This window comes from Haliaeetus albicilla, chromosome 5 (genome assembly GCF_947461875.1).
Source record: "Haliaeetus albicilla chromosome 5, bHalAlb1.1, whole genome shotgun sequence".
Classification (NCBI taxonomy): Eukaryota; Metazoa; Chordata; class Aves; order Accipitriformes; family Accipitridae; genus Haliaeetus; species Haliaeetus albicilla.
The window spans coordinates 43608095-43620899 of record NC_091487.1 but is presented as its reverse complement, the minus strand read 5'-3'; the positions used below and the strand labels follow the sequence as shown (position 1 = coordinate 43620899).

At 39.1% G+C, this 12805-nt stretch overlaps 1 protein-coding gene across 15 annotated transcripts in view; it reads left to right on the top strand.

The window, feature by feature from the left end:
- Positions 1–12805, top strand: part of PHF21A (PHD finger protein 21A) — a 138614-nt gene that overhangs the window by 116095 nt on the left and 9714 nt on the right. For 12 of the 15 annotated variants that reach the window (XM_069784488.1, XM_069784492.1, XM_069784485.1 and 9 more), the window contains 4 exons: positions 1833–1996; positions 9116–9271; positions 10854–10929; positions 11258–11361. In XM_069784488.1, the coding sequence (XP_069640589.1) occupies positions 1833–1996; positions 9116–9271; positions 10854–10929; positions 11258–11361 (500 nt within the window). Of the gene's footprint in view, positions 1–1735; positions 1759–1832; positions 1997–9115; positions 9272–10853; positions 10930–11257; positions 11362–12805 lie in introns of all 15 variants that reach the window. The other 3 variants (XM_069784489.1, XM_069784491.1, XM_069784490.1) reach the window with 1 other exon arrangement.

Sequence of the window (12805 nt, the reverse complement as noted above, 5' to 3'; positions counted from 1 at the left end):
AATTTGAAGACTTAGATTATGGTGAAACAGATGAGTCAGAACAGCATAGGAGAGAACATGATACCGTTTTTTGTGCATGGCATCAGCCACACATATATGACAATCTTTCCTTGATTTTTGATGATTTTCTGCAGTCTCGTAATACCTTCTCTACTCCAGAGTTTTTTGTATTAAAAAAAGTAATCAATCGGATCAAAAAAACCCAGTCCTGTCTAGCACTGACCACTTCCATTAGCTTTGTTTTTTGGCTGCAAGGTCAAATATTCATTTGACATGTACTCTCCTTGATATACCTCTTCAGTCCAGCAGGTAGTGTGGCAAAGCTGACACTTCTGCAGCTATGCTGTTTCTAAATAAAAGACACCAGTCTCTACTGCCATCCTCTAATAACATTAAATGTATTTTTTTTAAATGATATGATGTAGATTTTACAGAGAGAGAGTTTTGCATTTACTCTGTGGATAAGTAAATGTTCCTTCTCCTAGTAATGATTTCTTAATTCTATTTTATAACTCATTGTGAACAATTATTGTATCAATGAAAACGATTGCATGCTTTTGTACTTGATACTCTCTTAGCCTGTTTTTGCACACTGACTGCTATTATACTTTCTTTTTTTCCTCACACCCTGTTGTGAGCCTGTACCTTGCATCAGCACCAAATCAGTAGCACACATTTTCAGTTGACAAAAGATTTGGATGTATACACTTGTTTTGTGATTTAGTATAGCAATATATTAGGTAAAAAGCTTATGCAAGCATGTGCCCTTGAGAGCTTTAGTTTAATTCTAGATGGTGCTGAGCGTGTCAGAAATTTCAGCCATGGACATCACTACTAGAAATCCGTTTCCAAGGACATACTTAGTTCTGGAACATATCCAGACCTTAAATGCAAGGTTTAGCATGTTAATAGGTATAGACTGACAATCTGTAAACATAAGATCTGGGGAATTATTCCTAGATCCTAACTCCTTTATGTTTACATATCCATAAATTACCCTGGAGAAGGGAGGCAGAAATGATGGTTACATACTGTGTTTTTGCTGTCTTGCTTTGCATACATAATTTTATGAAAAATGTTACGAACACATTTGGCTCTTCTGCTAGTCTAAAGGAGCATATAGAAGTTGTGCATAATCAAACATATTTGACTGAGAAAGTCTGAGAAAGAATACAGAATCTGGGGGGTTACAGTGGAATACCAGTGGTAGGTTACAACTGGTAGTGCTGGTGGTGTGGGTCAGACAACAGGGCCTGTTCTGGAGGTAGCCTAATTTAAAAAATGTACCAGTAGGGTAGGAAGTGCTGATCTGTGGGTGAGTGGGTTTAAAAAAGGGGGAAGAAAAGGGGGGGGGTGGTGAGTGTTGGCCTCTGATAAAGGACTTAACCTTTGTGTAGATTCATGCTGGCACTAGAAAGATAGGGAGGTGTGGGATAACAGTAGAAAGGATTTAATAGTAGTTATTGTAGCTTCTCTCTAGCTTTGATGCCAACATGTTTTCCCTAAAAACTAAATAGCCTCATTTCTAGGAGTGGCTTTTGTGGGAGTGATTCTTTGACCCTCTACAGAGCTTATTTCTATTTCCTTCTGAAATACATCTTTTAAATGTTCTTTCCTTGCACAATTCTACTTAAAGATTTCTAAAAAAATGTTTAAATCTTTGCTTCTGTCCTTCCACTTGTAACTTTTATATTAACTTCCTCTCTGTGCTACATCATTTCCTTTTTCACGCTAGCCAATGAGGACCACTGGCCAAAGGTATGTAAGATCATTTTTCCTTTTTTTTTTTTTTTTTTTTTTTTTTTTTTGTGTTCCCTGTTGTTAATATATAGGTCGTCCACCTAAATACAACACGGTGCTGGGGTTCGGGGCTTTGACCCCTACGTCCCCTCTGTCCAGTTATCCTGACTCCCCTGAAAATGAAAAGACAGAGACCACATTTACTTTTCCCGCAGCTGTTCAGCCTGTGTCCCTGCCTAGCCCCAGCTCCACAGACGTAAGTAACTCTTGGGGAGGGGGTTACTTTTAGAAAGATATGCAGAAACAGCCACAAGGAAAATTTTTGCAGATTTTGATTCTTTAGTCTCACTCATCATTTGTCCTGATTCAGTTCAGTGAAACAGTCCAGCATTCTTTTAACACCCTTCCTTTTTCCTCCTGCACCTATGTTCTTGTCCTGTGGAGATTTTATTTATAACTCCTTCAGTGGATTGAAACATTGGGAGGCACCAGGCATGCTAGATGAGCTCATTTCCTTTGTGCAGTGTCTGAGATCTTGTCGGACTGAATTGAATCTGTCATCCATGAAAAAGGGGGAAGAGGAGAATGAAAAGTATTACTTACAGACCATAATAACAAAAAGTTGTGGTGTTTCTGTAATGAGAGAAGGAGGGAAACTGCTTGGGTCACGCAGAACAGCCAGGAGCAGCATTTGTGGCACTGGTTTGGCAGTTCTGGTGTACTGGCGTAGCTAAATACATTGCCCCTGTGGTCAGATCGCAAAATCTGTCTTGAGTGAAATCTGGTCATATTGTTATAATTTATAAAGAAGTGAGTGTCCTTATTTTAAGTTAATTCAAAGATAAGATTTGCTACTCAAAGCACAACCTTTTTTAAGTTGCTCATAACTATCCAATTATTTCATTGTTTCTATTTCTTGCAAAAACATGATGAAAAAAATTAAAGGTCATGCATAAACTTTAGAAGAAAAATAGTGTGGGAAGAATTGGACTGAGTCGCTGCGTAGGTCCAAAATGACATAAGGAAGGGACTGTACATTATGGTTTGTCTGAAAGTGTACTGTGACTGTTCAGTATGGGTGAAACAATTCATTGCACAAAAATCCTCAGGAGTTGTAGTGTACTTCCAGTAAAGTGCTTGTGTTTTAATGACTAGTACTTACTGGGCACAGTTTAAAAATAAAAAGGTGCTTGCTTATTTCTTCATACCAGTGCTGCAAACTCCTTCTGCAATCTGAGTCAGAGTGGTCTCCTCCCCCCCCGCCCCCTTTTTTTTGTTAAACATATCACATATAATTGAGGCCCAACCACTTGAAATGGGCTTTAAGGAAGAGTTGGGCAGCTTTATTTTTGTCTGTGCAGTTGCACCACTGTAAATACATAGACTGAGAGACCAACTCTACTGGCCACATACAACAGGGAATAGAAGCCAGCTTCTTGCCTCTGAACTGTATTTGTTCTGCAGAGGTAACAGGAATAGAAATAGTACAAGTGTGTCTGAGTCACTGAAATAAATAGATGCAATTCTGATACCCAGGGAATATGTATGTGGAATTAAAAGGTTCTCTTTCATATAGTCATTTTTGAGACCAGAATAGCACTTGACTGTAAAAACCCTTTCCTGACAGTCAAATGAATGGGATTGTGGAACAGCCCCTCAGGGAGAAGGTGGGGCAGCTCCATCCCTGGGGACTTTTAAAATTAAACAGTACAAACAGCTAGGAAGCATGCTGGAGAGCACATTTTTTACATTGGCCCCAAGAGAAGGACTGGATAATGTGGTGGGGGTCTTTTCCATCTCTGACCTGTGTGTGTATACTGCCGAGTCTTTTCCCACCGTGTAAGAGCTCTCGAAACAGTACAATGAGTTGTTGCTCTGTTTCCTGCAGTGCCTGGTGGCAGCAAGCTAAATGAAGAATAGTGAATTTCTGTAGCATTCAAATCTAGTTCTGAATGCCCTGAATTTTCTGAATTTGGATAGTATTTAGGCCTAGGTTTGGGATTGCTTTAATATTCATTAATTAATGAAAATAGAAGGATTTTAAAGGAGACAATGGAATATTACACAGCAGGTAATTAACATTCTATCTTACCTGAGCATATTACAATATAGCACAGTAGCACTCTTTCCCGTTTAGAATCATATATAAATCTCTTTTAACATGTTTCCAGACAAGTCATTTGGTTTATATATATACAACAGCACTAACATTTTTGTGGGTTTAATTTTTTGAAAAATTTTTATCCCAAAGTCCCATTCAATGCATGTTTGCTGTCAATTGGGCTAATTTGGTAGACTTTTCAGAAATATTTGGTATTTAATTCCATATAAAATAAAATACAAGTAGAAAATATATTTCAAAGTGCTCATAAAATTTTTTTTTAATTAAAAATAGACTATTAAACAAAATTTGAACCTTCAGAGACAGCAAAATACTGGAAAGGAAGTAAATACGATATCTGCTGTTCTGTCATAAGATCTAATGATTCTTACTTGCTAATCATAAAGAGATGAAAGATTTCCCGTTACCATCATGAGCTGGAAGGTAGTCTTCTGTTAATACGGTCTCATAAAATTGCTGCATAAGCTCATGCAGTCACATCCCTTTTTTGTGATTCAGTTTCCCCCATTTATGTATTTGGCGTGGTGCTTCCTTTTCCCATCTGAGTTTTGAGAACTTAGCAATACTTCTAAAAACCTTTAGCATCCTTGACTGGAAAAGTGCTACATAATGCTGGAAAAGTACTATATATTTAAAGACCAACAGTATGAGTTGTGCTGGCGGTGAAGACAAAGAGGAAAAATAGGTCTTTGGCATTTAAGGAGCTTGCAGCTTAATTAAATGTAGAATACAGTATACACTGAAATGCTCATGACACGGTTTATGACTGGTGCTACCACTGAGAACTGTCCTGCCTGTCACAAGCAGTCTTTTCTCATCTCTTAAATGCCTCCTGTGTTGTTCCAGCACAGATATATCTGAGGCCACATTGTGATCTGCATAAGGGAACTGGCATAGCTAAAAATTGTTAGTCTTAGCCAAGATCGTGCCCTAATCTGGTTAATTTTATAGACACACTAGTTCTTGTGCCAGCCTCATGCAGGGGACAGAAATGAATGTCTGGGCACATAGAAAAGGCAGGATCACTTCTTCTGGCAGTGAGTCCAGTCCATGTTGTGTTGCAGAGGGTCTACACTGTTAGCAGATGATGTGAATATAGAAAGGTCTCTTTAATCTAGATAGGACAGAAAACATTGTCTGTAGTTACAGCGTCCAGCTTTTGGGGACTTAAAAATGAAAACACAACAAGTGCATGCCTAAGTAAAAGGCTATCTCAGAAGTCTCAGTTAAAACAAATGAGCAGTTCCTCAGACAGATACAGAAGACTGCAGTTTTGCCCATCTTCAAAATATTTTTCATTAATTTGTTGAGAAGGTCTAATTCCTATAGGCTTTAGAATGGAAATTTGATATTTAGCACTTGAGTAATCTCTGTCTTTAGCCAGCCTATGAAAATTACAAATCAGGCCAAGCACTTGGCACCAGGCACCATGGCTCAGAATGGCCTTCTTGCTTTTCTCCTGAGTTGTCATTCTTTGAATGACAAGGGTAAATTTTGAAGGGAGGATGAAGCATGAACTTGAGATGGGATTGGTGTTAAGGGTGGCGGGGTAGAAAGTAGGAATAAAACTTGGGAAAAGGAAGGAAGTAATGCAGTAGGCAGGATTGAGCAAAACTTCTCCTTCCCCCCCCCCCCCCCTTTTTTTTTTTTCTTTTTTCTTTTTGGCAATTAGCTGTGAACCACTTGGTTATGTGTGATTCTTCCTCATGCAGTAGTGGCATATTCACCTGGAAGGTAGCAATTGCCTTTGAAGGTCAATTACTCTGCAGTAAGAATAGTGCAAAAATCTTTATTCTAGTGATGGTTCAAGTCTGTGGTCACAAAATGCCTTTTTACTAGTAAACTTTTTATATCAAAACAAGATTTCAATTCAGAGGAACATTAAAGAACATTCAGATTGCGAAGTCAAGCCCATAAAAGCTACGAAATTCAAGAATTATTATTGCTTCTGATAACTTAATTCACTTACATCATACATTATGATCAGCTTTATTTATATTGTCATGAACAATTCCTGTTGCGGAGTATTTAGTTTTCCCATGTTGTTCCAGTGAAATGTACATATAAGTATAGGTATTATATATTCTAACACACAAACTACGTACACGTCTGATTTGATACCGTATTATTCAGTTCTGTTGCCTAAAGCCAGGCCCTGCTGCTCTAGACACTTTATAAAAATAAAGAAAACTGTTAGCCGTCCAAAAAGCTTTCATTTATTTTTCGTGGTCTCTTGGTGCAGAGGAAGTAGAGCAAAAAGTGACATTAAATCACCTTTTATGGTCTCTGTTCTGAAATTATTCTTCAGTCTCTTCAGCCTGTAGCATGTGTTAGAGCAGCCTCAGTGAGCTCTGCTCCAGCCTAAGTTGGCTGCCTATAGCCCTCACAGAACTGGTCCAAAAGCTGATATTAGTGGGGTGCATGTCACAACATCAAATCCAGCCTGCCTTTATGCATATATTTATTAACTGCCCATAAAACCTGGGGCATTTCTTTGGAATCAAACAGTGGCTGGTATTTTGGTAAGGCTGTTTATTAATTCTGAGGAAATGCCCTGAATTTTGCATTACCAAAAATAGGACTCTGGATTTTGTGCACGTCTGTTGTCATCTCAACGCGTTCAGCTGCACTGCACACTGACCAGCTGTGTCACTTCAGGTTTTGCAGCATTCAGTTGAATTTAGAAGGTTCTGGGTCTAAATGTCTCCCCCTCAAGAAGCAGCTGCATGTGTCTCTTTTTGCAGGGTATTAGACAAAACAGGTTTTGTTTTCAACACACCAATAATTTTGCACCCGAGCCAGTTACCAAGTGCCATCATGTAGTCTGTGGCAACCGAAGCATCTTAACACATGTAATTCTCTAGAATGAGAATTTCCTTCTAAAATGTGAGAATTTTCCTCTTAAATTTTGCCTTAGGTTACAGAGGATTTTGTTTCAGCTTTTGTGACATCTCCTACTGTTGTGGTTTAACCCCAACGGGCAATTAAGCACCACACAGCAGCTCGCACATTCCCCACCCCTGCTGTGGGATGAGAGAGAGAATCAGAAAACAAAAAAGTAATACTCGTGGTTGAGATAAAGACAGTTTAATAGGACAGAAAAGGAAGGGAAAATAATAATAATAGAATATACAAAACAGGTGATGCGCAACACAATTGCTCACCACCAGCTGACCGATGCCCAGCCAATCCCTGAGCCACAGTGCCCAGCCAGCCAACTCCTCCCAGTTTATATACTGGGCATGATGTCATATGGTCTGGAATACCCCTTTGGTCAGTTTGGGGCAGCTGTCCTGGCTGTGTCCCTTCCCAACTTCTTGTGCCCCTCCAGCCCTCTTGCTGGCTGGGCATCAGAAGCTGGAAAATCCTTGACTTTCGACTAAAAATTACTTAGCAACAACTGAAAACATCAGTGTGTTATCAACATTCTTCTCATACTGAACCCAAATCATAGCACTATACCAGCTACTAGAAAGAAAATCAACTCTATCCCAGCTGAAACCAGGATACCTGCCTGCCTTCTTTTCCTTGTACTCACAGAATGCTTGATAGAGGAAAAGAAGTTCTTCCCAGCCTGGTTACACAGATCACTTCACAAGAGGCATGAGATGTCACTCATTTAATTCTTCATTTAACACTGAGGAACCTTTTGGTGTTAAAGGATGAAGTAATACCATAACCCAGCTCTCAGTGATACCTGGGAGTTACGGAACCAAAACATGGCACTGAAAATTCACTAAAGATTGATCCTTTACAAAACATGACATCAGTGCTAACCTTGGGAATTAAAAGAAGGATAGCCTTCCCTTTGAAGAAAGGCCTCATCAGCAGTAGAGCCGGGAAGCAGAAACCTGAGCAGATTGCTTGTGTGTCATTCTTCTAATATGCTTAATATTTTATCCATAGTAGAGATCAGCGTCATTTTTCTTGCCTGGCAACTTAATGTGTAAGTTCACAGCCAAATCTGCTACCCTCCAAATTGATAGAACTTATTCACGCACGTGAAAAGACTGTATGGGTCAAAATGAAACCTTGCACACATTGATATTTCATACAGGGGGAGTGTATACGCACAGTTTAACTCAACCCATGCATCTTAAGATTGTGGTTTTGCAGATCTCGTGTGTGTGTGAGACTTTAACCAAAGTCGGTGAGAAGTGCGTATTTCAGACTCCAGGTGGGGTCTTGACTATGTCGAGTTGCCAGGACAGCTCACAGGTGGTGAGAGGAGAGGGCTGGGGTGCCCCTCTGCCCCTCTGTGGATGCTGAGCCATCTTTCTTTCATACCTCTTTGTTCAAATAGCCGAAATACAAACAGAAACACCACCACTACTCCAAGCATGAGATGGGAGTAACAGGAGGAGAGAGAGAGAAGAAGTGACAAAAATCAGACTTATCTTTCTGGGAAGTTAATGGCTGTAGAAAAAAATTCTCTCTGATGGTGATGCAATAGTAACTAAATCTAGGTTTTTTTAAGACCCACTGCCAGTAATGTTTTCAATCCTTTCTTTTAAAAAACCCTTAGTTAGAAAATCTCTCTTGGTATTCCTTCATCCTGGCTCTCAGGCTGTGTCAGTGATGAAACATAAAACACTCTCAATAGAGAATGAGAAAATTTTGAGTCACAGCTTTTTTGGTGCAACTTGAGGTAACCTAAGTGAAATAAAAAGAATTTTCTCAGATCATTGTTCATTCTGTTCTTTTTCATTTACAAGCACAACACCTTTTCCTTCCAGTTTCATTTCTAAAAGTGACCTAAATATTTGATGGGTTCTTTTAAGTCACTCAGCTGGGGTTTCTTACATACTATTACTGGCAAGAGACAGTCTCATCAGCGTTCATGAAGTGGAGTTGTGCTTATATCCAGAAATGAGAAGGGTTAGGAAAGTGGGTAGCTCGTTACTTTAGGAAAAAAAAAAAAAAAAAAAAAGGCAGGGTAAGGGGGAAACTTAAAGAAGAAACGCCATGGGGAAGCAGTTGTTAAGAGAAGCTATGGTAATAAGTGTTTGCTGTAACATTTTGCCTTGTGAGGACAGAGGGAGTGTTTGGGAGGACAGATGTCAGTGTTTCTGACATATTGCCTCATTTTCCTGTTTTACAGCCTAAAAAGGGCTTGACCATTTGGAATCCCCTTAGAAATAGTTTGTGCTGTAGACTTTGCATTCAGCTAGGATGTAGATGTCAAAGATCAAAGTTCACTTTTTGCCTTCTCTCTCTTTCTCTCACCCACACCCTTTCCCCTCAATTTTACAGGGCGATATCCATGAGGATTTTTGCAGTGTTTGCAGAAAAAGCGGGCAGTTGCTGATGTGTGACACGTGTTCACGTGTTTATCACCTGGACTGTCTGGACCCACCTCTGAAAACCATTCCCAAGGGCATGTGGATCTGTCCCAAATGTCAAGACCAGGTATTGTTTGACAGACAGGAAGAGTTATATACAATGCGCTATGAAGAATTTTCCACGTTAAAGAAAATAACCATATCACTTGGCTTACTTAGATCAAGACAGCCTGATGCTGAAAAAATCTATTTGATCTGTAATAAGGCTTGTGTGAATTTGATCGAATTGCCTCAGTTGGAATGTGTGCAAATACAAAACTGTTAGGTTTTGCACACAGACTTTTGGGAAAGGTTCTCTATGACCCACAGAAATTTTGCTGTTCATCTTAAGCTTATTGTTTCTTCAAAAGTTATTAGTATATTCTTCTGGACAAATAAATAAAACATTTGCACAAGCGTACCTCAATAGATAGAGCAAATATAAGCCCCTGTTTGCTCATATAAATCAAACATCAGAAAGGTTGTCTTCAGTGACGTCTCTAATAATACCATCCAGCATCAGTATAATGAAAATAGGCGAACAGTTTGGTGGTTCTTCATTCTAGATCACTCTCTGAAAGTACACAATTGAAGTGAACAGATTATATTTTAATGTTTTGTTTATAATTCCATTGAGATGACAAGACAAAGAAGTAAACTGTTGTATTCCTAACCCTTACATGGAACTCCAGAAGTTGCAAAGGATTGCTGATAATCAGCAGCCTGAAGCTGTTAGCATTCTGTCTAATGTAGCATATTGCTTGGTTGCCCATGTGACCTTCGGTTAGCCAGATGGCAACGTAAGAAAACAGCCTGATGTATGATACGCTGTTCAAAAAAATGAAAATGAAAAATTCAAGTGACTTGGTCAGTGGTTACGAGAGAGGAGGGAGTGCTACTACTTCCCTATTCCTGCTCTTGCCTACTCTCACCTTATCCCTCTTCTTCCTATTTCTGTGATAGGTTTCCACAAAATTAGGGGGGGGGAATCCAAGTAATTTCACTGTAAAGTGACCAAGTCCTCTATCTTCTGAGACACACTTCTGATTTATTTATTAAAAATACTTGTCTTTCCTCTCAAAATAAATTTTGTTAGGAAGGAATACATAGGAAGGATCTGAAAGATATAAATGGTGCTTACCCTTATAAAGAGGGTTTGACAACTCTATTAAGATGATTCTGATAAGAAGGGGAGATAGGATGGTTTCATGTTTTACTAGCCAGGAAGTGTGGTGTTTGAATGGATGGTGTGGAGACTGTTCTGGGCCACGAAAACTTTTATCCCAGAACAACTAAGATCAGCAATTTGTCTGAACCATGAAATAAGGTTTATGTCTCCTGGCAAGTTTGAGTTCAGGTATATTATCCTTTCATTCCTCTTTTAAGTTGTTCAGTTTCATTAGTAGACTTTATTTGTGGCTATGGAGGGAATTTGAGAAAATGCTGACATTTGTAAGAAACAGGCCTGCTTTGCAGGAGCCACAATACAGTTGTGAATAATTCTCTCTGTTAAATCTCAGAACAGGTCTGTGAAGCTTCTTGTTAACAGGGCTGAGGCTAATGATAGCCATAAAAGAAAATCCTCAGTCTTTCCCTCTTTCTCTCTTTCCTTTTTGCTTTCTTAGAGGTGGATTGTGTACCATCTAAATCTCTAAATGCTTTTCTTTCAGATGCTAAAGAAGGAAGAAGCAATCCCATGGCCAGGAACTTTAGCAATTGTTCATTCATATATTGCATATAAAGCAGGTAGGAAAATGCAGAACAACACTTCTGTTTCACTTTTAATAATGGAAGATGTTATTTTGGGAATGGGATAGAATGGTACTTGCTTTGCAAAAGGAAATTAAAGAGGAAGAACCTTAATCACTAGTGAAGTGAAAATAGCAGTTTAAATATTTGTTAAGCCTTCTGTGATGCTTGTGTGTGTAGGTGAAATTTTGGGCGTGATTTAGTGCACAAGTTGTTAAATTGACTTGAAACGCAATTACCCTCTTTACATGAAGCAGTTTAGATCCTCTGTCCACTGTTGTAACAGGAACATTTTAAATAGTCTGATTAATATTCTGTTTTGCAGCAAAAGAAGAGGAAAAACAGAAACTACTTAAATGGAGTTCAGATTTAAAACAGGAAAGAGAACAACTAGAGCAGAAGGTCAAACAACTCAGCAATTCTATAACGGTGAGTATTGCCCTCACAAATAACTCTGCACCTGTGTTCTGGTGCCAGAATGCAGAGAGAAAACTGTAGAGTGAGTCCATGTACAAGACCTGTCGTCCACTGGATTTACTGAGAATTGAGTGAGCACTTTCATTTGCTTTTTAGAACTTTGGGGAGCAGGAATGAAATACAGGCAACGTATACTTACATTGAGTCACTTATACATGATCCATGCTGACCATACGTTGTAGACATACAGTGACCTATAATATCAGCAGGTGACAAACATGACCCAGAGCATTGTTGTCTGTGGGCAGTAGATTAAGTCCAATTCCCCAGTGGCTAACTTAAATAAGAATGGTTGGGCCTGTGTGTGTAATAAGAGTTACAGTCCTGGTGCACTTTGCAGACCTTCCTAACACAAAAGTGACCGTTCACTCATGACTGACTCTCAGGCTTTTGACATGTTGCCTTGGCAGTCAGCAGCTGGACACTGCATAATATTAATCAGACAATGTCATACTTGGAACCAGAAACTGTAGTTTCCACCTTAGTTTATCGCAGTAATTGGAGCATACATATTGATTTGCTCTATGCAAATCAGGCTCTTGAGTTGCCAGTGTAAAGTTTGAGCCCCTCACTTAGTGTAGCCCTAGTCAGTGTCACAGAATTAAAAATACTGTAATCTCTTATGTGGCAGCATCTGTAAGGCTGGATACATAAGTACAGGCTTTTCTTTTTAAATACAGATGCGCTTTCTGGTCTGCCTGTCGTTACCTATTAGGACAAAAGTAAATGTCCCATGTTTATAGACCCCTAAATGCCCCTAAATGCTGACCGTACAAATAAAACAACTGGGAGAAAACAAGTGGTGAGAGGTGCTGGTTAGCAGTTCTAGAGACTGTCATCTTCTGGTTAGCAGTAGCTGGGCATAACCTGAGCAGCGCTAGAACACTAACACTGTTTCTCAGTGATGTACCCAGGCAGATGCAAGCCTTTAATGTGAGGGATTGACAGTAGGTAAGGAGAATGTTTTATTTTCTATGATCGAGTCATTTTTTTATGCTTTCATTGGAACTGTCCAAAAAAGACACATTAGGCCTAAATATTGTGGTGTTTTTATGATGCTACGAGCTGCGTGTGAAAACAGTAAAGCTGAAACCAACAGTGTCTGGAGATCAGCGTGGATAAAAGGTTTAAGAAATGTAGGAAGGTTGCCATCTTCATGTAAGAACCTCAATGTTACAGACATAGCTACCATCTCCTTTTTGAGAGTTTCATATGTAGATATAACCAGTTTTTCACCCTTGAAACATCATTTGTGGACTTTTTTTACAGTTATTTTATGCTGACTCTTATCTGATGAGCTAGCTAGGTTACTTTTGCTTCTAAGAGAAAGAAGTGGCCACAAAATAAGATTTTCAAGTCAAGAAGGGCTTGTTTTTCTTTTCAAGTACCCCTTTAT